General features: G+C 39.3%; 1 protein-coding gene across 4 annotated transcripts in view; it reads left to right on the top strand.

Moving 5' to 3' along the window:
• Positions 1–16,894: 16,894 nt before the first annotated feature.
• LOC139944839 (F-box-like/WD repeat-containing protein TBL1XR1) overlaps positions 16,895–23,306 on the top strand; it is a 64,497-nt gene continuing 58,085 nt past the window's right edge. The window contains exons 1-2 of one of the 4 annotated variants that reach the window (XM_071941962.1): positions 16,895–17,217; positions 19,938–20,046. In XM_071941962.1, coding sequence (XP_071798063.1) covers positions 19,989–20,046 — 58 coding nt within the window. In that variant the 5' untranslated portion in view covers positions 16,895–17,217; positions 19,938–19,988. Of the gene's footprint in view, positions 17,357–18,607; positions 18,719–19,937; positions 20,047–23,306 lie in introns of those variants that run through there. The other 3 variants (XM_071941963.1, XM_071941964.1, XM_071941965.1) reach the window with 3 other exon arrangements.

Genomic DNA, 23,306 nt, shown 5'->3' with positions numbered 1-23,306 from the left:
CCCAGTAATAATGTCTTGGCAATTGTGGTTGCCCTAGGAACAAACCATTGCATGCACCAACGACTGCTATTGAGCTGGTCTATTTTGAAAATATAATTGCACAGTCGAAACAAGACCCTTGTGAATGGAAATAACTATCAACAATTGTGTTTATGTTGGCAACGGTTTTCTGTAAGGACAGGGCCCTAATTCGGCAGAACTCGAGTCAACTTATGTCATCAGTCAAAGCCACACAGAAATAATAATACAGTTTATGTCCTAGGCCTATCTAAAAACCCATTGAAGTTGGAAAACTCCATGTCCTCAAAGTTAAATATTTCGGGTGGAACCAAAAAATGCATAAAGAAAAATGGTGTGTATTCTTACATTTCATTCACACGTTGCACTACAAGTTTTTCTCTTACAACAAAAAACCTGCCCAAAACAACAAAACAAATCAATGAAACACATTCGATGGTTTGTCAACGAGCATAGGCCTACAGTCCATCTTGGGGAACATGGCATACGTTCGTCACAACTACAAGTAGGCCTAAAGATTTCTTGAGAATGTTTTCACCCGAGTGTCAACTTCATCTGTCGTCGGCCATTAATTGTCTTTAGTACGTTTCAATTTGAGACTAATGAAAAACAAATCGTCTCTACACTTTACAAAAACTACAGATGAAAACTTTTCAGACTTAATTAATAATATACTTTACCAAAGTTTCTGTAGGCCTGTCACTATTTCGAACTTCCCGAAAAGACAGAGCTATGGCTCTCTGAATTAAAGTGATATAAATAATTCAATCAGTTGAATAAATAGATAATCTGCTTCATAGTATTGAGCTGACAAAGAGTTATTCATTGGTCGACAAATCTTTACCATACGCCTTCATGACTCAAGCTTCGTCCCAGGCAATGTGTCAAGACGCCAGTCAGCTCAGCTGAAGCCAGGGCGGCGGAAACCAACTTCCTCCTGACCCGGGCTCCCCTTTACTCGATCCCCCATCAAAACCACCAAGCCAGGGCTGGCCAACCTCAGTCAACTCTCTGGCTGTGACAGGGGGAGCTAGTGCCAAATCAGCATCACCACATAGTGTGTGGGTATTTCGCTTCAGCAACATGGCGTTTTTTAAGCGCTCTATCGCCAAGCGTTTCGATCTTCTCTTTAGACGCAAGAAGAAAAATAAGTTTGTGGACTGTGTGCATAAGGTGATCGAAGCAAGGCGAAGTGGATGCATAGATGAAGATGGGAACATCTTAAAACCCCTCACGGAAATGCTCGCCGAGCATGACAAGCTCAAGAAGCAGGCCGGCAATTCGGCGAAAACAACCCACCAAGAGTCCGCCAGTGAAGAGGCACTGAAAGCCGAGATACAGAATCCGCGTTCGCCCGTTCGCGTGCGGCATCGGGCGTCAGTCAGAGACTCCTACCCACTTCCCGAGGAGGATGACGGGTCCGAGGGTTACGCTTCAGCAGGTGAAACTGATGACTCCTTCAACCCAACGGCCTTCCTTGAGAGGAACCGCCGGACAAGCCGCCGGTTCTCAAGCAACAGCGAAGAAGGCGGGCACAGCAATCGACGAGTCCGTTTCTCAGACGAAGTCCAACAATTTGGTGGACCTGAAAACGAGCCCATCGACGAGCATGTCGCTACAGAACCTGATGCCGAGGCCAAGCCGGCAAAGACAACCGATGAACCCGATATCAGCAGCATGCCTCTCACCACGAAAATCAAGTACTTTGAAGGAGTGATGTTCAGCGATCAAACTAATATTAAACTACCCATCAACAAACCCTTAGATGGTGCGAACGACCAACCTCCACGCCCTTGCCCTGGTTCACCGGAAATTCGGCACCGAGTGAAGCTTTTCGAGGACATTTCTAAAGGTATACCCATCGAGCCCCCACTTCCAAAGCCTCGACGGGCAGTACAATCTTGCCAGTACACGCAGACGAAGTCAAAAATAAACTTCTTTGAACAATTGTCGCATGAGTGCTGATGAGTGCCGGACTTCAAAACATTTTTGTTTGGGTTTTTTGACCAGAAGAAAGTTACCACACACCAGTTACCCTCCATCACGCAAGCTTTGATTCGGTCTCTCTTGCCTTGCTCTTGCCTCTCAAGCTTTGCTTGGAAGAAAGATGTCACATTTGTGTTGAAGATTCATAATGGAACAAACATCACGAACCCTTTGACGTGAGATATAAATCAGCAAACTGGTTATTTTGACACTATGGATGGACACATTTTTCACACATTTTGTGTTTGTTTATTCATTCATGGACGAAGAAATCCACCATAGAGATATTGAACTTAAACTTGACAGCTATACCCAGACCTTGCCGGCGTGTGGGCGTACCGGTGATTCACCGACGATGGCCTCCGCACTGCGGGCCCCATTGACGGCACCCACCCACCCGGTCCAACCTTTATTTTCGAAGTTTCGAAAAAACATGGTGACAAGACAGCGACGTCATGGGGGATACAGAGTGTACAACCAGCCCTGTGATGTTTTGGGTCGACCACTGACGTCGACGTTAGTCTGCGATGCCTTCGCCCATCATCTACGTCGTGCTGCTCGACAAGTTCGGCAGAGTCATTGGCATGATCGACAATTCAATGGGTATTTTTTATTTTCATGATGTGCAGATTCTATTGTAAAAAGTGTATAGTTATTAAATACATTGTTTTGAATCAGGTATGAGGTATCTCTCGAGGCCAAGTCCATAGAGGTGGTAAGCACGCACAATATTGCTAAGCATCGACGACAGAATATTTTGCTTTGCAGGATACCAGCTAAAATACCAAGATATAGTTTGTGACTCAGGTTTCCTGCTTAAAGTCATGTTACCACATAAACTTTAAGCTACTTGCTTACCATCTCTACGGACTTGTGCTAAGTTTGTATAGCAAATCACATACGAACCATAATAGGATATCGTAGTTTGTCCACGTAAAACAAGAAGAAACAGCAAACCAACAAACTAAAAACACCCCAAACCAACCCCAAACAAGTAGCAAACACTAAAAGAGAAGAGAATGTGTTGCAAGCAATAATTTGTTTTCCACATTGATTTGGTAAAAACTACTTTTTATATTCAACAGTTCTAACGGGCTTTTATTTTGAATATCGTGTATGCAGTTATACATTGTTTGTTTGCTGTGGGCTTTGTTTGCTGTTGTGTTGTTGTTGTTGTGTGTGTGGTTTTTGGGGAGAGTTGATTTATGTGGAAAATGTACAATTATTTGTATAAATTATTAAGTATTCTGTATAAAATAATGTACATTATTGTAAAAGTCTACTATTTTTGTGGTGTATTTTTGTTTTAACGATCCAATTTGAAATAGGCACTTTCTCATAATTTTAAAGAACCAAATCAACAAAGATGATTCTAATAATTTCAAAAATGACATCACAGGAAACTATTCGTCCCTGTATTATTTGATAAGTGAATGTACGAAACAAAAGTTAGAAGACTGTGAAATCGAGTCCTTCAAAGTTTTCAGTATGCTGAGAAGGTCCCCGTTTTCGGCATCATCAGAGTCTGTGAACATAAGCCACTTATTTCCAAACATTCACACAGGAACTAAGATGACATGACTAACTCGACCCTCGCATTAATCATAGTGTACTTAATTCTCTCATTGGTTTCTGGTCGACTCACATCGTTATTGTTTAGTCTCTTGGAAATCGTTGCCAAAGGAGACATTACAAAATTAATGTCCTCTATACAATTTAATAATGTATACCTGCGGACGATTTCACAAAGAGTTAAAGGCAGTGGACACTATTGGTAATTACTCAAAATAATTATTGGCATAAAACCTTTCTTGGTGACGAGTAATGGGGAGAGGTTGATGGTATAAAACATTGTGAGAAACGGCTCCCTCTGAAGTGCCATAGTTTTCGAGAAAGAAGTAATTTTCCACGAGTTTGATTTCGAGACCTCAGATTTAGAACTTGAGGTCTCGAAATCAACCATCTAAAAGCACACAACTTCGTGTGACAAGGGTTATTTTTCTTTCATTATTATCTCGCAACTTCGAAGACCGATTTAACTTTTCACCGGTTTGTTATGTTATGCCTATGTTGAGATACACCAACTGTGAAGGCTAGTCTTTGACAATTACCAAAAGTGATGTCCACTGCCTTTAAAACTAGTCTTATTCTCGAGTTATGACTAGTTACTCGCCCAAACTTAGGACTAGCTGACTGGGGCCGATTTCACAAAGAGTTAAGATTGCTCTTTACTGTGAATCCATCTTATTTGCTAAGCAAAGTGTGATGTCACAATACAAATCACTATGGTGATATTGACAACTCATCTTAAGATGAATCCTAGCGCTTTGGGTCCTAAGTTAGGACTATCTTTGTGAAATCGAACCCTGAGCGTTCACTGAAACAGTCTCTCACATAGGATTTGAGACATTGCATGGTGACGTATCAATGTATTTGGTTTGCGGTAACACCATGTGTGTATCTACTTGCCAGGTACGGTAGAGGTTGTTCTTTATAGAGAACTGTCTTGCTTTATTCTACTATACCGCAGAGCAGATGTTCGGGTCACTGTTCGGGAGACTTCTCAGTTCTCATGTCTCTGAGATGTCGCTGTATACCTTTAGCAGTTATCTGAAGAGTTACATTTCAAGACTAGAAACGATCTGACTAAGAGGATTGTGTGATTTCAAATTGATGTTCATACTCAATTATAAATGCGCTTGACTATACAGACATCTCTGTTAGCTCCTTTTTCCGAAATAGCGTGTTGTGTTTACAACAAACAACTCTGACCCTGTCTGTTTCTTCCTGAAGACCGTCCAGATTATAACGATTGAAACGTCAAGTTTGTCACCAAACAAGCTCTCGTAAAACCTGTATACAAATGTTTGCATTTTTTAAGAAAATGAAAAGTTCAATCTTTGTTAATAATCATAATAATTATGGCAGGATTTGCCGAGATTTGCAAAATGTGAAGTGATCATTTTGCCTTGGACGCCTTCTAACAGTCAACATGAATCTGGTAAATGGAAAAGTACCACATTATTTAACACTTAATAACCACTAATGGTGTGAACTTGTTTCCCTTCTGTAAGCCAAAGAAAATGGTTTTGTCCCCAAGAGCTACCCAATGACACATGTACTGAGATATGTCGCCCATTTTGTCGTTTAAAGTTTTAAGTGGCAATTTCCGGAACAGACTTGACATGTCATCGCTGGTTAAACGTGCTTGTATATGACTTCTGTATACATACTATCTTTAAGACAAGGTATTCCTCTAACAGTCAAAATGTTAAACCCTTAAGAAATTGACATTTCCCGTAAAGAAAGTCAACTGTATGACACATAGTGAAAGGGGGGGGTGTCTAACACACCAGCACTAAAAAGGTAAAGACATAAGGTCAAGCGTTCGTTGTTCCTTCGATCTTTGTCAGGAAATTCAAGAAAATTCCGGTTTTGAAGGTATTTTTAAATGCATGGTGGTGAACCAGTCTAAAGCGTTGGTAAAAATGGGAGGCACGGACACAAACGGGTGACATTTCATTTGGGGTGTGCAGACTATCTCAGTCTTGACTTGTAGAAATACCTGGCTGTTTGGTAGCAGGCTTTTGGTTGGCAGATTCAGATTATAAATGTAAACAATTGCAAAGTTCCAGCTATATAATAGGTAATAGTCGTTTACCAATGCACATCATGTGTGCCATTCAGTAATGCTAAGAGTTGGCAGCAAGTCAAAAAAAAAATTGCAAGTCAAACTCAAGTCACAAGTCAATGCTAAAAACTACAAGTCAAGTCACAAGTAAAAAAAAAAAAAAAAAAAACGACTCGAGTCCAAGTCACATTTCTCGCGAGTCAACAACCTCCTTTTACAGCAGCCTGATAAACAAAACAAGATCCACTTAATATCCTTGGACCTGGATTATTTGTATATTATATTACTACACAAAATTAAGGTTTTCTATTTTAAGGGAGTTCAATACCACTTGAAGTTGTGCCTGGTCGCACCATGGGCTAGAAATAATCCCTGCCCTCTATAAAGTCGGCCTTGTGGGGTATACTAACGACCTTTTCCTGTTCTCGGTTATAGTTCTACTTCATGAGTCATCCTTTAAAGCCAGTGCTCTCAAGTCTCAACCCTACATTCTTTCCGAATGGTATGGAGCTTCTCGTGTTAGCCAATTAACCCTTTCCGGGCTCGGTAAAGTGGTTAAGTGCTTTAATTAATTACTCACCGCCATGATTACAAGCCGTGAAATCATTTCATATCAAAAAATTAATCTCCAGTTTGGAATATTAATCACTTGTGTTAATTGTGAAATTTTCAGAAACTTTCCGGGTCAGATTTGAAATTCTTGTAGTCGTAATCAAGATGGCTTCCGGGTTGCCTTAACAGAACGTCATACATTCGGTTGAAGTAATGACGTGTGTGAAAACTTTATTGAACCATTTAAATGCAGCAACTTTTAGGGTCAATAATGTTTTATAATAAGTATACATTTTTTCCAAACAAGTATCAGCAAATGGCATTGCTGCTTTTGCAACACTTTGATGATGACGTGGTCTGTGACGTCATCAGGTGGAAGTCAAGGGTCATTGAAGTTCTGACTCGAATGATACGTATTATACCTGATTGGTTGTCTTGAATTGTCTTAGATGTCCCATGTTCTGGTTGGACGGTTGCTCTAAAACGATAAGCCGGGTCGGATGTTAGTTGTAAAGGGTCCAACATTCTTATAGTAGACTCGCCAGACAAACAGGGAAGTCCTTTCAAGAAAAAAATGAAAAATTCCTCCTGCAAATTTAATGATCCTCTTTTTATTTGAGTGTCAAACCTTTTTTGAAACAGTATTTTGTAGATTTTAGTTGAGTCTGAAGGGATCTTGTTTTACAGTTAATTTTACTTGTGAGATAACTTCACCATCAAAGAACATCAAGTGTAACACTAACCAAGCATTGCCGCCGGGGCGCTTAAATTTACCGTCCCCAGGTCATCCGTCAAATGGTTCTATTTCTCTGCTTTTTCTGTTAATCATATTCCGCTATTCTTTATTCGTGTTTTTCTCAAAATGGCGTCCATCAATGGTGAATTTGCATATTTGAGGCTTCGTTGAATGATAGTAAGTTTAATCTTGGTTTTTAAATGTTTTCCCACTCAGACCACGTTAACACATTAAATATACTTTTTGTGACAATTCACTGATAAATTTATCATTTGGGGGCAAAATGAAACTCTAAAAGTGTAGGATTATTCCAAAATTAGCAAAGAGTCGTGATGACCCCTTTATAAAAGAAAAATGTTCTTACAGACCATTAGTTTTTAGAGAAAATCAAGCTAAAAACCTTACTTTGTGGCAATAATTATTTAGTGTTAGAAGAAAGCCTCTTTGCAAAATTCGAAAATTTCAGGACCAATGGAAAATCAATAAGCGATTTCTTGCTACGATGGGCGCCAAACTCCTTCCTTAAAATTAACTCAACATCTTTAAGTTCTGTTTGAAGTATTTCTCTCAAATCTTAAACCTGTTTTCTTTTACTTTCATCTTCCAGTTTACTGTTGCAATAATATGGGTGATACATGTGCCGTTGGATGTTACATGTTCTCTGTTATCTTCCAGTATTATGTGCTATATGAACATGATTCGCTCTTTTACTGTTTTGTACATAACATACAACTGTATATTTGACAAAGATATATTTTATATAATTTTTATTTCAGTGTATAAAATTTCGTATTAAAAGCTTATGCATTCCAGAAAAAAAAATGTATTTCATAATCAGACATTTTGTCGTCAATAATCTTTGAAAAAAACATTGTGTCAACAATGTTTAGCCACTGGTATGCTACTGAAATAAATAAACAAAAGTCGTCAAATCATTAACACATTATGTTGTCTATTGTTTATCCTTGAGTTTTGGGGGAAGTGATTATTGTCATGTTAGAAGAGGGTAACCCTGATTGACCCTTAGGGCCTTGTCACACGAGGCAACTTTTACAGGCAACGCGGAGGCAACCATTTGCAGTGCACTACCGGACCACTTTGTCGGGGAACAAGTCTTTTTTCAAACATAGCTTACGATCAACAAGAAAAATACGTGAACATTAAAATGTTAATGGCCTTCCTTCTTGGAGATTGCCTGGAATTGTTTGCTTGTAAATCGTGTGAAATGGCCCTTTGACATCGAATGTCAAAGCCTGAATTAAACATGCACCTAATAGCCTGAATTTCAACCTCGATCCCAAAGCACTAAACAGTCGTTGCGTGAGCAGATGCAGTGCTTGGGTAGAAGGTGTGTGTCCGCTGAGGCAACTTGGCACGCCATGTTGTATCCTGAACGTCTGACGTCATTCTTCAATGTCCGTGAATCCTTGCGGATAATGACAGGGGCCCATCAGTCTAGCCACATTGCCACTCTCACTTGAAATCACGCATTCAGCAAAAAGCTATATTATTTCCAAACTTTGATAGCCAAATGTCGTTAGAGCTGCTAGAATATAACTGAACAATTTCCTGCTTAGCAGAGGTGAGCGAGATACCACAGATTACAGATTGCAAACGACAATTCGTGAAGGCATGATTCGAGCCTCAGTGAGGTAACCGGGCCTTCAAAATGGGGCCTGGGAAAGGGGGCTCTTTTGTGAATCGGATCCTTTATTTTTGTGTTGGTTTGGTCTAATTTTTTACTAAAGGGGGCATTTTCTGAGCGGAGGGGGGGGGGGGGGCTACCAACCTTGCCCACTGGTTGTGACAATCATGCCCTTTGGTGGGGAGCCTAATATTACTTTAAGATATCAAGCGAATCAATTTAGTGCACGAAGAGAGGGGTTAAATGGCCACGTGTGGCTTCTGTCTTGGTTAAGCATTATTCATTAAGAGCAAACTAGTGCTCAGCGTCGTGAACCGGCACACGAAAAGTGCGAGTTGTTTAGTGACAACAAAATTATCGTTTTGAAGTTATAACTTTGTCGAGTTCGAGGCTTTCCAGAAACAGAAAGTGGTACAGAACGTTTCTTTTGGATGTTATCCAATATTTCATCCCCGTCGTGTGAGACTGAGGGACGGTGCATCCCTTGAGAGTTGACATAGTGAGGAATTATCGCTGAGCGTGGGAGGGAAAATGGCAAAACGCCTCTCTTAATAATTATGCATGAGGTACGTCACAATGCTAACTCAAAACGAGGCGATGGGTGCAGCCACTGCCAGTGATGGGGAACGTGCGCCCATAGCCTCATTTTGGGTAAGAATTATGACGTCATGCATTAAGAGAGGCGTATAAGACGAGTTGTCAGGATCGCCATATAGTGATTTGTATTGTGACATCATTTATAAGCAACTACGATTGACCAGCGCCTTTGAATGTTTTACAGATTAAGTGCGCTTTAAAAGTGCTGAGTTATTATTATTATTATTATTTGCAGTTATGATTAACCATAGCTCTTTGTGAAATCAGAACCATGGAGGGGAAATTATGCGAGATCAAAGGTGTCTATGTATACGTTGGCTCAATGCGCAAATCAATGACGTAATTCACAGGCCTCGACGTAGTATGACGCTAGATGTTCAGGCTAAACCGAGGCCTAATTAAAAATTAATATTTAAAAAAAAAGTTTAGCAATATCGCGTTCAAGATTGCAGGTGGTTGCTATCGTTAATAATCAATTGTCTTCAGGAACAATTCGATCCTTTTTCATCATTGACTCCTTTTTGAAATTAAGGAAATCGCCAACACTGTCTTGACACTTTATTAGCTTATCGTTATCAAGTAATCCCTGCTGGCCGTCTGCCCGTCAGGCCCGCCACACGAACCGGTTGACACCGGTTGGAACCGCCAGGAACCGCCAGGAACTGCCGGGCAAAGAAGATTATCCTGAACTCGACCGTATCTCGGAGAGTGGGAAAAAGGATGAAGGTCACGTATACGGGAAGGATCTTCAGCAAGCTGAGAGGTCAAATCTATTTATATCCATGCCTCCTTGTATCGTGAATCATCAACTATGAAACCTCACTGGCTTACAGATAGAGAGAGAGAGAGAGAGAGAGAGAGAGAGATTCGTCTTGGCCAAAAAGTTGGATTTAGAGTTAAGACGTACTGTCTATAAACCCCCTATGGAGGATGGATGTGCAATAGTAGTGTCTAGGTTCTGGCATCTGATTATGCATCCACGATCGACATCAGCAGTGTGGCTCTTCAGTGACGAATAAGCAAATCAGTTCAAACCTGGACTCGATTTCACAAAGCACCAAAGATTCATCGTTATAGATGGATTGTCAGTAACTATAGTTATTTGTATTGTGGCATCACACTTTGATTTGCAGTTAAGACCGATTTCCACTTAAGATAAGTTTGTTTAAACTCTTAAAGAGGCTGTGTCAAACTTATTGTTTCTCACGCAAAGACAGGTTTGACTTAGCAGAATTCGGTTACCAGCTAAATATATATGTATTGTTGGGTTCTGGTCCTGGGCAACAAATGCTAAGCAAAAAATGGTTTTGATATTAAGCAAATCACTTCTGAGAGTTTAGGTTTGAGTCTTATGTCCCGGTATACAAGGACTGCTTAAGCTTTGTCTGGTTTTACATGTGTGTGTGAGTATATAAATAATGTAAAGGGATGGGGCTAATGACGAATACATGCAAATAATATGCAAACCTGCTACCGGAAATTGTACAAATTCAGTTGCACAAAATAAACTTCTTCTTTTAGGGATGAAGAAGTGAGCATTTCAGAAGACGGAATTATCTTCTGAGAAACTAAAATTAGCAAGGGAGGTTCGCAACTTGGAAGATTAAGCATTTAAGGTTAACCTAAATTTGGGAAATTGTAAAAGCCTTTTGACAAGGTCGTCCAAGGAGGAGTTACGTAGGAGCGTTGTGAAGATCATTGCCAGTTTTCAGTGTTGCTTCTTTCCAACCTTTAGCCAACTTATCCACCATGAGTAAACATAACATAAGAATAACGTTTGTTTGAGGTACTCTGTTGCTAATGATTCTACTGTGAAATTCCACAAAAATTGGGACTTATCTAATTATTAGGTCAATGTTTAAAGGTATTTTATGAAGTGTTGTGTCCGGTCAGCTTCGCCTCGGGAAAATAGAACGCTCAGGGGATCACCTCGGGAGTCATAGTTTTAACCATAGCACTCGAAGCAGTCAATATTTGTATACTATCAACCTCTCCCCATTACTCATTACCAAGTGAGTTTTTTGCTGATAATTATTTTGAGTAATTACCAATAGTGTCCACTGGCTTTAAGGAACATCGCACACAACCAATAGGGAAAGATGGACTTGACCCCCACCTCAGGAAAATGGACAATGAGTAATATCCAGGACCCAAAATAGACGGGGTCAAGGTTCAACGTGATATAAGGTTGATTTATAATCCCATTTGGGTAAATATTGCTGGTGTATAAATAAAATAGAGGAAGTCAACCCTCACCTGTTTTTTTTTACTTTTTTTTATTTAAAGGAATTTTACAAGATTGGTTTCTGACAGAATGGTTGCATAATATCCAATGTGAATGTTTTGTGTGATCGGGAGAATATCGTTAAAGATGCTATGTAAGATTTTTGGCCCCAAACATTAAAAAATATATTGTTTAGTGAATGGTATTTCAAAGAGTATCACCCGCCCTATAACGAACAAAAGTTTAACTTTTACTTTTAATGGTCAGGAACCATGACATTTTAAAAAAACGATTCTTGTAAAACACATAAGAATCGGTCACGTGATATATTGTCGGGATCCCGACAAAAACTAATTTTAGCACTTTATTTCACTTCTACTAATATTGGCGGATTTTTTTCGAGCAATGGTTCAAATGAAAGCTTGTAACTTTCTCGACCCCCATCAAAATACCTATTGAATTTTAAATCAAAATTTGTGGGTCAAATCGGCCAAAAATCTGACATAGCATCTTTAAACCATGCACTTACTTCCAGCATGTAGACACATACTGATTTTTTGTTGTACAACCGAAATTCGCTGGGTACATATTTTTAAGGTGTCCAATTACAATGTTATCGAGTATGACTTCCTTTTATAAGAGACATTTTTCATAGATTTTTTCTTTTCTAGTATGAATTGAATAATCAGAGAGCTTCAGACTATAAGTTAAACCAATTCTGTACTTTTTAGTTTACCTTTCGAGGAATCACTATTATCAGTTATGCATGGACTTACATGCCTAAAGTATGTTCCGTAAAATATGTTGAGCAAATTAATATATATAAAGCGACCAAACGGTTGTTCCGTCACCTAAGTTTCAACATATATTCTTTATGTGTGGTTGAACAATTCCTACCTATCCCTATTAAACCCGAATCCTATAATCCCAATACCATAGCATGTTAACCAAGAGGGATTTTCGGAACTTAGGGGTGTCGGAATATAGAACAGTCATGCATCATAAATATGAAATATTATACATATTACATATCCTGTAACTAAAAATATACTTGTAGAGCGCCTTTACATCAAGATCGAAGCGTTGAAAAGAGCAAAACCAATGGAACTACATACTACAACATACATCTGATACAAATGAGTTTTGAGGGATTTGTTGAATTTTCGACATTTGTTGCGATAGTTAAAACAATTATAACTGACGATTATCAAGAGGACGGCACAAGGTAAAGTGACTCAATTAATCAAGTTTCCACTCCTTTTAGGGGGAAACACGAACTGGAACTTGTCACAGATAATTGTCTCGATAACCTACAATGACAAGGAACGGGAGGTGATTTTATAGATAGTAATTTAAGTTTCCTAGAATTCGGGCAATCGCCCTCAAATTTAGAAGAGCTTTAATCAATGCTTGCCCAAAAACAGGTTTCGTCTATTTTTCATAGTCGTTGTGCAAGCACGGTATTGGTCTCGAAATCAAATTACAAATTTTAGTGGAAAATGCCTTCTTTCTCGAAAATTACATTACTTCAGTATAGGAGCCGTTTCTCATAATGTTTTGTACGATCAACAGCTCTCAAGTTTACTCGTTACCAAGTAAGTTTTTATACCAACCATTATTTGGAGTAATTACCAATAGCGCGTGTCCACTGCCTTTAATTGCACTAAACTCAAACTCTCGTCTACTTACATTGTATGATCTGCAGAGTGTGATTTCGAGTCCCAGTCTTTACACTAAACTTGTGTCCTTAAAGGCGCTTAACAATTGCTTCGCCCTTCGGATGGGACGTAAAGCTGTCGGTTCCGTGAGTTCTAACTATGTAACCCACGCAAAATAACCCAGTGCACTTTTCGGAAAAAGGGGTGCCTCCTATTTTACCAATATGAAGTTGCTTGATTTTCGTTCATGCTCAAGTTTCATTACTCTACATTATTCTAAATTGAGTCCTGACCTCCAATTGCAAACCCAATGTGTTATGGTTAGAAAGATGTTTTAAAAGTAAAATATAATGATCCATACGAAACCGTTTGTTATAAAATGCATAATGATCAGAAAGATGTTTTAAAAGTTTAATATATTATGATCCACACAAATAATTATATGCATCGAAATTGCGTCGTTTTCCTTTTACGTTGCGAACTAACACGGTCTGCCATAAGTCAAAAACTTGACTCCACAAAATGGCGTGCCGCGTTAGTTCACGACGTATAAGGAAAACCATGCAATTTCGATGCATATTTGTGTGGATCATATAATTAAACTTTTAAAACATCTTTCTAACCATTATGCATTTTATAACAAACGGTTTCAAAAGCTTTTCATGGACCAACTCGACCGATCCAAGGCAACGTTCCCTTTAAGTTTGTGACTGGTGCCCCACTACATTAATTTTGCTTAAAAGCAAATACATTTTGTCAAGCAGGATTTTCTGCTTAAAAGCGTTCAGCTTTGAACCCAGAAACGTGGGGACAATTTTACCATATAAGGGCATGTGCACACACGAAAGCGTAGGAGAACTAACGAATCAAATAGCAATTTTATGTCTTGTAATGCAATGTTGTGATTGAGTGTTTTGATTGTACACTTCCATATGGGTGTACAAGCAACGGTTTGTAACTAGCTAGGATAAGGAAATTGGCGGGTTATTTGATTAGGAAGGTGCGTGTGAATAATTATTGCTCTTTCAGGTTTATTTTGGGCTATGAAAACCAAAGGAAGGAGTTTGAAAGAAGAGGAAAGATTGTGGAAATGTCTTTCAGTTCAAGGTTCCACCACCAGGTAGGTTTATGAGCAACCTTTTGGAGTGCACACACAAATAGAACTTTTGTCCTGCTACGTTGCATACACCTACGCTGGGAATGTGGGAGACGCTGTAGTCTTCCGCCAAAATGCCCGTATAGAAACGGGAAGTTCCCCCTACAATTATGTTCCGCTGCATCATTGCCTCAGCCCCTTCATAAGATCTCACTGACCTATGTCCATCAAAGAACATGTCCGAAACCTGCGTTCCTCCCTGTTCCCAAACTTCTTTTTTTGCAGACAAAGACCCAAACACATTATGGGGGATCGTGTCTTTTTCTATCGCAGCATCATGTATGTGGAATGATCTCCCCCAGAACATCAGGCAATCTTCTTTATTAGCCAGTTTCAAAACTTGCTTAAATCTCACCTTTTTCGAAAGCAATACTGTATGGCGCTCTATATTGCGTCCTACGGCAGCGGGAGCTAAAAAAAAATCCCCTCAAAAACTTTATCGGCTCTAACCTTTTTCACTTAGAAACAATATGAGGCGCGACACCAAGTCAAAGAAAGTTTAATATTGTTTTTAAAGGAAGGACAACCAATATTATGGTAAGTTTTAAGAAATGAGAACGGGTGAAGTAAACAAGCCGATAGTAAAAACATACAGTGTGATAAATCTGACAATTATAATTTGTGGGGTACTCCGAGGCCCAATTTCATTGAGCTGATAAAAAGCATGCAACAATGCTAACAACAAAAAAAGAAATCAGTCAAACTGTACGTGTAATAGTGGGTCACCTTTTTCTGGTCAAGCAACATTGATTTGTGCTGAGACACTTTTGTTGTTTTAAGCAGCTCTATAAAAAGGGGCCGGCCTACTCCGATTGAGAAACAATGCACAATAGACCGGTAGATAGAATACATAATATTAATAACATTATTAACATTGAAAAAAACTAAATCAATTGAACTAAATAAATAGTCATGCCTTAGTTCCAGCTTGCCCCCCACGCCCCTCGATAGATAAAAACGTGAGCCAGCATCAGTAAATTTGGCCGAAAGTTCGTCAAAGGCGCCCGTGAATAATGTCATCCACATGACCACACCCTAGCCACACCCAGTTTATATATACCGAGAGATAAGGATGTTGCATACTTTGGCCATTCTCAAGGAATGGGTTAGGCTCCGGCTCATGCTCCGACTTTTAGGCACCGAAGCCGTAATTCTCGGTTGGGCCAATCGTTCGTTGTGTACGAATTTATAACTTGGTTAATTCAAACCAATCTGGCACACCACTCGCCATCGCGAAGTCCCTTGTAGTAGACTTGTGAACAAGTCGTTAAAGCTGTCTATCGAGGTGATAGCGAAACGGTTCTCCCCGCAATTATCTGATGGCAAGACTGCTGCTCTGCTCTGCGTGCGATTATAGGCTCTCACGACTATAGACTTGTGGACAAGTCGGTAAATGTCTGTCGCGGTGATTGGATTTGGTTGAAGCAGAGAAAGGACCGGCGGGGTCTTTTCTCTATGGTTGAACCGATAATAACTTTCGTCTATAGAGTGGCATGGTGTCCTCGGCCAGTAATGTTACGAGAAAAGTAGGGAACCTTTTAGACTGTCATTATGTGCTAACGTACATGACCTTAAACGTCAGTTTTAACAGCCAATCTCCAGAACCATGGAACCCATGTGAAATGATGCAGTCAAAGGTTATTGTAAGTGGACTCAATGGCGTAATTCACGAGCCTCGAAATGTGACATCTGATGTGCAGGCTATAGATCACCCTGTTCTTCATGCATGCTCACTGTTGTCGAAATCAGTGTTCCTTCGGCCGTTATAATGTCCGCATAGGTCAGACCTCGACCTCTTTGGGCTTGACCTTTCTTGCCTCCTAAATCTTATGTGGTATTTTAATTCATCTTTTGACTGTCCCTTGACGGGCCTTTTTTTTTTTCTCGGAAGGGTGGGGGTAATCGGCAGGCCCGAGGGATGGCTTGAGCCCTACAGACCTGGATGCACTCCTTTGAAGATGACCCCGTCAATTCAAATGTAGGGTGATTCAATTGTTGGTCACTGCAAGTTGCGAAGATGTCTTGATTAGATGTATACAGACCATAAACTTTGCTCCCCCCCAAAAAAAAAAAAAAAAAAAAAAAAGGAGAGTGAAGTGACCTCGGAAATTATCTTTTTGGCTGGTGAGATACACTGGTCAATAGGAAACTAAGTTTTGTGTCATAAGGCCTCGTCACAAGAGGCAACTTTTACAGGCCACTTCGAGGCAACCAACCGCAGTGAACTTTACTTTCCTACTCTCTTGTTCAAGAAGGTGACGCAACAACAAAAAGATGATTTTTATCTGAATTTTTCATTTGCCTCTCGGGAAGAAAGTTTATAAGACCCAGGACTGGAAACGTATTTGCTGGATATGCGAATGTGATAAATTCCTCAGGATGTTGTTGCTTGAATCCGCTTTCTTGTCAAAACAAGAAACCTGAAGAAAACACATTAGATTTCCCCCTTCCAATCTGTGCGTGCAACTTTTGAGCTTAAAATAATAATTCCAATCATGGCGCCCTCTTTGTCAAACTGCGTTAAGCTTCGTGTCACGTGACATCTCCTATACGCTATGTACAATGAATATCACTCCGCATAAATTTGAACGGCTATTTTTTAACGATTCTTATTATTTATACGAATTTTGTGATTATTTAACTATGCATTTATTATCGCTGATATCTATACATTCTTCAAACATGTGATATTTCATGACTGGGAGGGTAACAACTGAAATGACAACGTAGTTCGTGGACGATTCATAAGACTGAGTAGTGATCTGTTCATGGCGCCATCTTGTTTCTGCTTTTCGAAAAATTAGTGTCTGAACACCTCAAAAAACATCTGAAATTTCTTCAAAAACAGGAAAAGCGTCACCGGTATACCACGTTAATCGACGGAGTGTATTTCGAAGATGCTTCTGATATAAAAATTGTGTGAATTGAGTTTTTCCTGGGACGGTTCACCAAGTTATAATTCAACCCTTTCGCGGCAGAAGACAAATTACTGGCTTTTGTACAACCCCAAAAAGGTAAGAATTCACATGTAAAACCGTGTGGATTGTATTGCAGCCGAACTGGACGAAAATGTCAAATTTACCCACGGTAAGAACGTTCACTTGTGTATCACCGACTTGTTTCACTGGGTTATTATTTAAACGAAACCTGGAGGTATGTTTTTACATGAATTTTTCAAAAGATTTTCATTGAAAAAGCTAGTTTCTGACTGTAATTTGTAAAATTGTTCCATAATGGCGGGACGTTTGGTCAACTCGACCGTTTTTCATTGCTCTATGGTTTTGACCGATTTAAGGCAATGGTTGTGCAGACTGCAGAGGAGGCCTTTTATGAAAAGGATTAAGTCAAATAATATGTATGTTATTGGCCTTATTACGGGTTTGTTGAAGTCTATCTGTAGGCCCTATTTAATGTTTTTTTTGTGAATGATAATATTGATAACCATTATTATTAAATATTACTAAACTAGTAAAGTAGTCTTTTTTTGCGGGATTTATAACTGGCTAATGTGCAATTAACACCTGATTGATTTTGCTGAATGGCCAAAAGGCATCATGGGATGGAAAAATTGGCTTTGTAAGCCCCCTTTTCCATCCCACAGTTCCTTTGCTTTGGGCAATTCAGCAAATTTCAAAAAGGCGATAATTCAAATTGCGGTCCCCGATAAACCAGCATACTTGCCATTGTTAATTTGGGGCAAACCAAGGCCAGGGGCCTTTCTCAAAGTAAACTGCAGCTTTGCCTTATGATCCGACTAAGGCTCCAGGCTCCCTCTGCTGATGTTCGATCCACCACGTCCACGTGTAATATGCGCTACTTCAAAAATTCAAGTTAATTTAAAGGCCGAGCTGTGTTTCCACTCCGTACACATCTTTTATACAGAGCTAAGCCTGATCCCAAGCCATGGGGTGGTCGTAAAAGCAAAATCCTCTTGCATTCAGACAGCAAAGAGTTAAACCTGATCCGGTTTATCTTCGGTTTTAAGAGGTCAAAGCAGAGGCGACCCAATTGATCTAACATCCGGTTTTATTCATCAGAATCAGATCATTGGTTGCTGAAGAATGGAAGGTAGTTAGGTGCGTGGAAAACATCCTTTTCCTGTCACTATCCAGCTTACCTTCCTTTGTGATAAAAAACAAATAATGTTTAAACAGCCACAAACAGTTGGGATGTTTTAACTTTTGACCTCTAAGAAAAAGAATATGATAGAACACTATTTAGCCTTTAGAAGCATCTATGACGGGTGTAGCTGATGATAGTGTGGCACTTTGGTGGTCAAGATATTCAACTGTAATGGTATTTCATAATGCATACGGAAGGGGCATAGACCTGTTTTGGTTAAACACAAAAAACAAGATAATCTTTATGTACTTGTTAATTTTTTTTTTTCTTTCTCAACACCAATTTTGAATCCATTGGAAACATCAATTCACACCAAGTTTTGAAGAAGACAATGGAGAAATGTATGTTTTAGACATGAGAGGAAACCCCAAATAGGGAAACCCACGCAGTCAGGTAGGGACTGAAAACCCAATCCAATTGCAAGGCTACAGTCTTGGAATTGAACCCAGGTCCACAGAGATAAAAAGCAGGGAGGAGAACACTGAGTTAACCTCAATACCCAATTTCAAAGAGCTGCTTTAACAGCAAATATTGCTTAGCAATTTTCTGATAAGAAAAACGAGAAGGATACCATTTTGACTGATAAATAGGAACCTCCTTCTGGTGCGCATAATTGTGTTCTTAACCGCAGGCCTGTACTTCAAGGAGGCATCAAAGGCAGTTGCCTCCATATACCCCCTGGTCATTGTCTTGGTGCCCTTGAAACGCTGTAGTAGAAATTTACAATTTACCCACGGGGTGCTCTTTACCAAGAAGGAAAAGCCTCTGTGCCCCTGACCATTCAGAACTGAAGCATACAGGCCTGTAATTGCTTGGTTACTTTTGTGTGCTTTAACAGCTCTATGAAATTGGGTCCTACTTTATGAATTATCGCTTAGGCCAAAAAAAAAAAAAAATACCAGTTGATCGTCCCCGTCCGCATCCTTTTTTTGGGCTGCATCCGATTTTTAAGCTATTTGTTAATTTTAGATTTTTGTAAAAAAAACCTTTTTTTCCCTCTTTTTTTTAACTCCATCTTTTCAAAAGGACTCGCCTAGGAGCTTTTCCCGAATCTAACGTGATGCTCTTGAACACGTGTAACCGTCTGTTTCATAAAACAATAATAGTGAATGCCTACCAGCAAATCTTTTTACAAATCCGACCCTGTTAATTAAATAACACTAAATACAGTAATAGTGTTAACACAGGTTCTCATGCAACAAAAAGGTATAAAACAAGTTTGCAATGGGTTCAAACTGAAGAATTGGTGGCGTGTTTGATTTGAAATACTAAGCGGCCATCTTGAAAAAAAAAAAAAAATAGTAAATGAAAAGGTCCTCATCCTCCTCTCTTTTGAAAAATCAGGACGATCAACTGGTGTTTTTTTTTATATTTGGCCTTATTTAGCAAGTGTCAATGAAATGGTTACCTCTTTCATATGTCCTGTTTAACGAAACGCGGTGCACTTACACAATCCTGGCCGCCATTTGTTGTTGGCGCCCGAGATGACAGAAATGTACAGTACATGTAGAGGCGCATTCTGCAGAGGTGCAATCCGCATCATTCAAGGGGTCAATTTGTAATGTTCTTTTTCCCTTAATTTTCTTGTCTTGCTTTTGTTAATACTCCGAAGGTTCCCATGTTGATGAGTTGATCTTTACCGCTTGATGTTTCTCTGGCCACCATGAGCATTAGTAGTGATGAAGTCAACTTTCTGGTGTACAGGTATCTACAGGAGTCAGGTACTGAGTTTTTCCTTACCTTAAATGTTGGGTCATAGATAAACCCAGTAACTGGGGTACTGTATCCCTTTTTTTTTCTCGAAATTTTGTTATTAACGGTTGTACGACCAATAATGACAAAATTTCGTGAAAAGAAGTACAGCGCCCCAGTTACTGGGTCCAGGTCATTAACTGGGTTCTAGGTGATGTTTTTGAAAATGAAACACAGGTGAAACAAAACTCTGCTAAATGGAGCAAAATGCAGCAGTGTTTTTTTTTGCATTGTGAAGTGAACTGGGTTACACCAACATTGGCCAGGGAGTTATCCTATACCTGGTTAACCGTGCCACCACTACTACTGAAAAATAATTCGACTAGTATCAAAGTCGTGACTAATTGAAGCGCCTGGGTTACACCAACATTGGCCAGGGAGTTATCCTATACCTGGTTAACCGTGCCACCACTACTACTGAAAAATAATTCGACTAGTATCAAAGTCGTGACTAATTGAAGCGCCACTAGTTGGGTAGTGAATTTTGCAAGTCGTCCATGTCTGATTGTCATTTTCTGCAATTTTGCATCAAAGATTTGCTTACTTGTACTGCAAAATGGTCCATTGCAATGCATACTTCACAATTCAGCTTGAATTTTACCATCTTGCACCTGCGCCTGAAATAGTCAGCTTGTTAAAGCAATTCTAGTCGGGTAGTTTTAAATTTCAATAGTCGCCCAGGCCTACCCACAAAGAACCCCAAGAACACGGAAGGACTTTCATCACGGCCACAAATACACAGAAGAACACAATGTTACTGTAGCTTTGTATACGTGTAGGCTGGCATGGGGAGTGCTATTCCAATTTTCAGTTAACCTTCATTCATAAATACCCCAGACAGTTTCTCTACTCCTATTGGTGGAGAGCGCGTCACATGGGTGTGTATAGACCTTTGTTTATGACCAGTAAAAAGTGTTGAAACATGGGCGTGACACGCGAACTTGCACCTGTGCTTTTAAGACAGTTTCTTCGTTCCTATTGGTTGCGAGCAAAGGCTGAAACAGTTGTGCCACATCACGCGATACGCACAATGCGCACAGCATTCCCTTATAAGGAGTTGTTTACCCGAGGGCCTTGACTGGGCCTTACCATTTCATAGCTGGAGGGGTGTTGTGTTGAAAGAAATAATTGAAAAATTAAAAAATTTGCATTTATTTTACTTTTTTACCGTAAGTGTTGATGTTTTTTGACCGAAAAGGTATTTATGTATGGGAGTCAAAGTGTGTTGAATCGGTTTTCAACTAGTGGTTTAAACCCGCCGAGGCCTGGTTCTTGATAATTTACCTCGACTTTGTTTTGATAAAATTATCAAAAACCAGGCCTCGTTGGGTTAAAACCACTAGTTAAAAACCTCTTCACCGCACATTGATTCCCTTATTTATAGATTGATACTGAGGAGTGCCCAGAATTTACAAATCATGGTTTCTGTTCTAATCTATCAGTTTATTTATTTTATCATCAGTCTTTATTAAAAATTATTAAGCGAGAGTGCAGACGTGGTGTGTACTTAGCAATTAAGGTAATGGATTGCACAACACGCATGACTGATGCTTGCCTGTTTTAGTATTATACATTATGTAATGTGTCTGTATGTAGTTAACACTGTTGCTACAGTATACATGTAAGTAACGTGAGAACTATGCCCCCAAATGCAAAAAAAACGAAAAAATTTGGGATGATTTGTTGCCTTCTTCATTGAAATTAAATTTATTTTGTTTTTTACTTGACTGTCTTCTTAGATTCTTTTGACAAAATTATAGTAAAGGTTTCTATATATGCATACGATATGATTTATCAATATCCAAGTTCATAAAAACCTGTTTCATTGGGTTTACCACCCGTAGAGAAACCTCTGCCCTATTATTTTTTTTTAATTGACTTGTGTAATGACCTGTTTGATAACTTAATGGCCTTCGCACCTTCTCTATTTTGCATGTCTCGGGGCTTAAAATTATGAAGTGAACTCATTTTCGCATGTTTTATCAAAAATACAGGTTTGTAATGAAAAATACAGGTTTTGGGGTTTCAGAACACAGTTTTGTGATCCCAGAGGTTGGCATGTCTGAACTATACTTACATTAGGTCATTAGGTTCAGGACAATTCCTCACAAAAAAAAAAAAATCCAGTGAATGATTTCCTTTGTAGCAAAATACTACTCAAAATATCAGTTGCTACTAAAAAAACATTATTTACTCCTCAGTCTTACACATACACATACTGTACACATTCAGTGTGCGCTTGAATTGTGCTTGGAAAAAAACCTTCAACTACAGTTGTACATTTATGTAAATTACTTCCTACGTAAGACATAGCCTGAACATCTGACATCACATGTCAAGGCTCATGACTTAGGCAAAGAGATTGGCATTGAGCCTATGTCAAGACCCTGACGATCCCATTGTTTGGTCGACTGTTGATCTTGCATTCACTTCGAAGTCGTGGCCGTGCGAAGGGCGAAGGGCCTTTATCACTTGGCCACGACCGTGCAAAGTTTTAAACGGCAGTTTAAGAATGAGTCACTAAAAGCGTCCCATAAAATATAAATTATGAACAACAAAAGCTGATGGATTAAGTAATAAAAAGAAAATTAAATTAAAAGTAGAAAAAAGAAAATTAAAAGCCAGGTAGCCCTGGATCAATGCATGTTCCAGAAAGGTACCTTTTGAAATAAGTGATTCTAAAATATTTGAAGTACTTTTGAGTAAGGTTTTAAAAACCACATTCGTCTTTCTTTTTCAGGAGTTCGAAATGACAGTTGAGTTAGGTTTAAGGAACATGTTTGGGGGATGTACTAAGGCAATTTGTATTCTATTTTGTTTTTGTGTATAAAATTACTGGTCTAAGAATGTATTCCTGTTGGGGTTTATGTAGAATTGTGTGCTTCTACTTGATTAATTAATTGCCTAAATGGGATATAGAGGCTGTCACCAGGGCAACCAAGCTAATGCCAATCAGTGTCCTGGGCCGGGGATTTTGAGAAATCCCAGACCAAACGTTGATTTCACAGAGAGCTCAGATTTCCTCCATGATTGATCTTAGTTGCAAATTAAATTTTAATTGCCACGAGCAAAGTGTGTTACGTCACAATACAAATATCACTGCGGTAATATTGACGACTCATCTTATGATGAAACTAATTGCTTTGTGCTTGGGACTCAAACTTAAATGATCAAACACGAGGGCCCAATTTCATAGAGCTGCTAAGAACAAAAATTTGCTTAGCATGAA

This window comes from Asterias amurensis, chromosome 12 (assembly GCF_032118995.1).
Source record: "Asterias amurensis chromosome 12, ASM3211899v1".
Taxonomy (NCBI): domain Eukaryota; kingdom Metazoa; phylum Echinodermata; class Asteroidea; order Forcipulatida; family Asteriidae; genus Asterias; species Asterias amurensis.
Note: the sequence above shows the minus strand (reverse complement) of the source record. Positions and strands in the feature narration are given on the sequence as shown.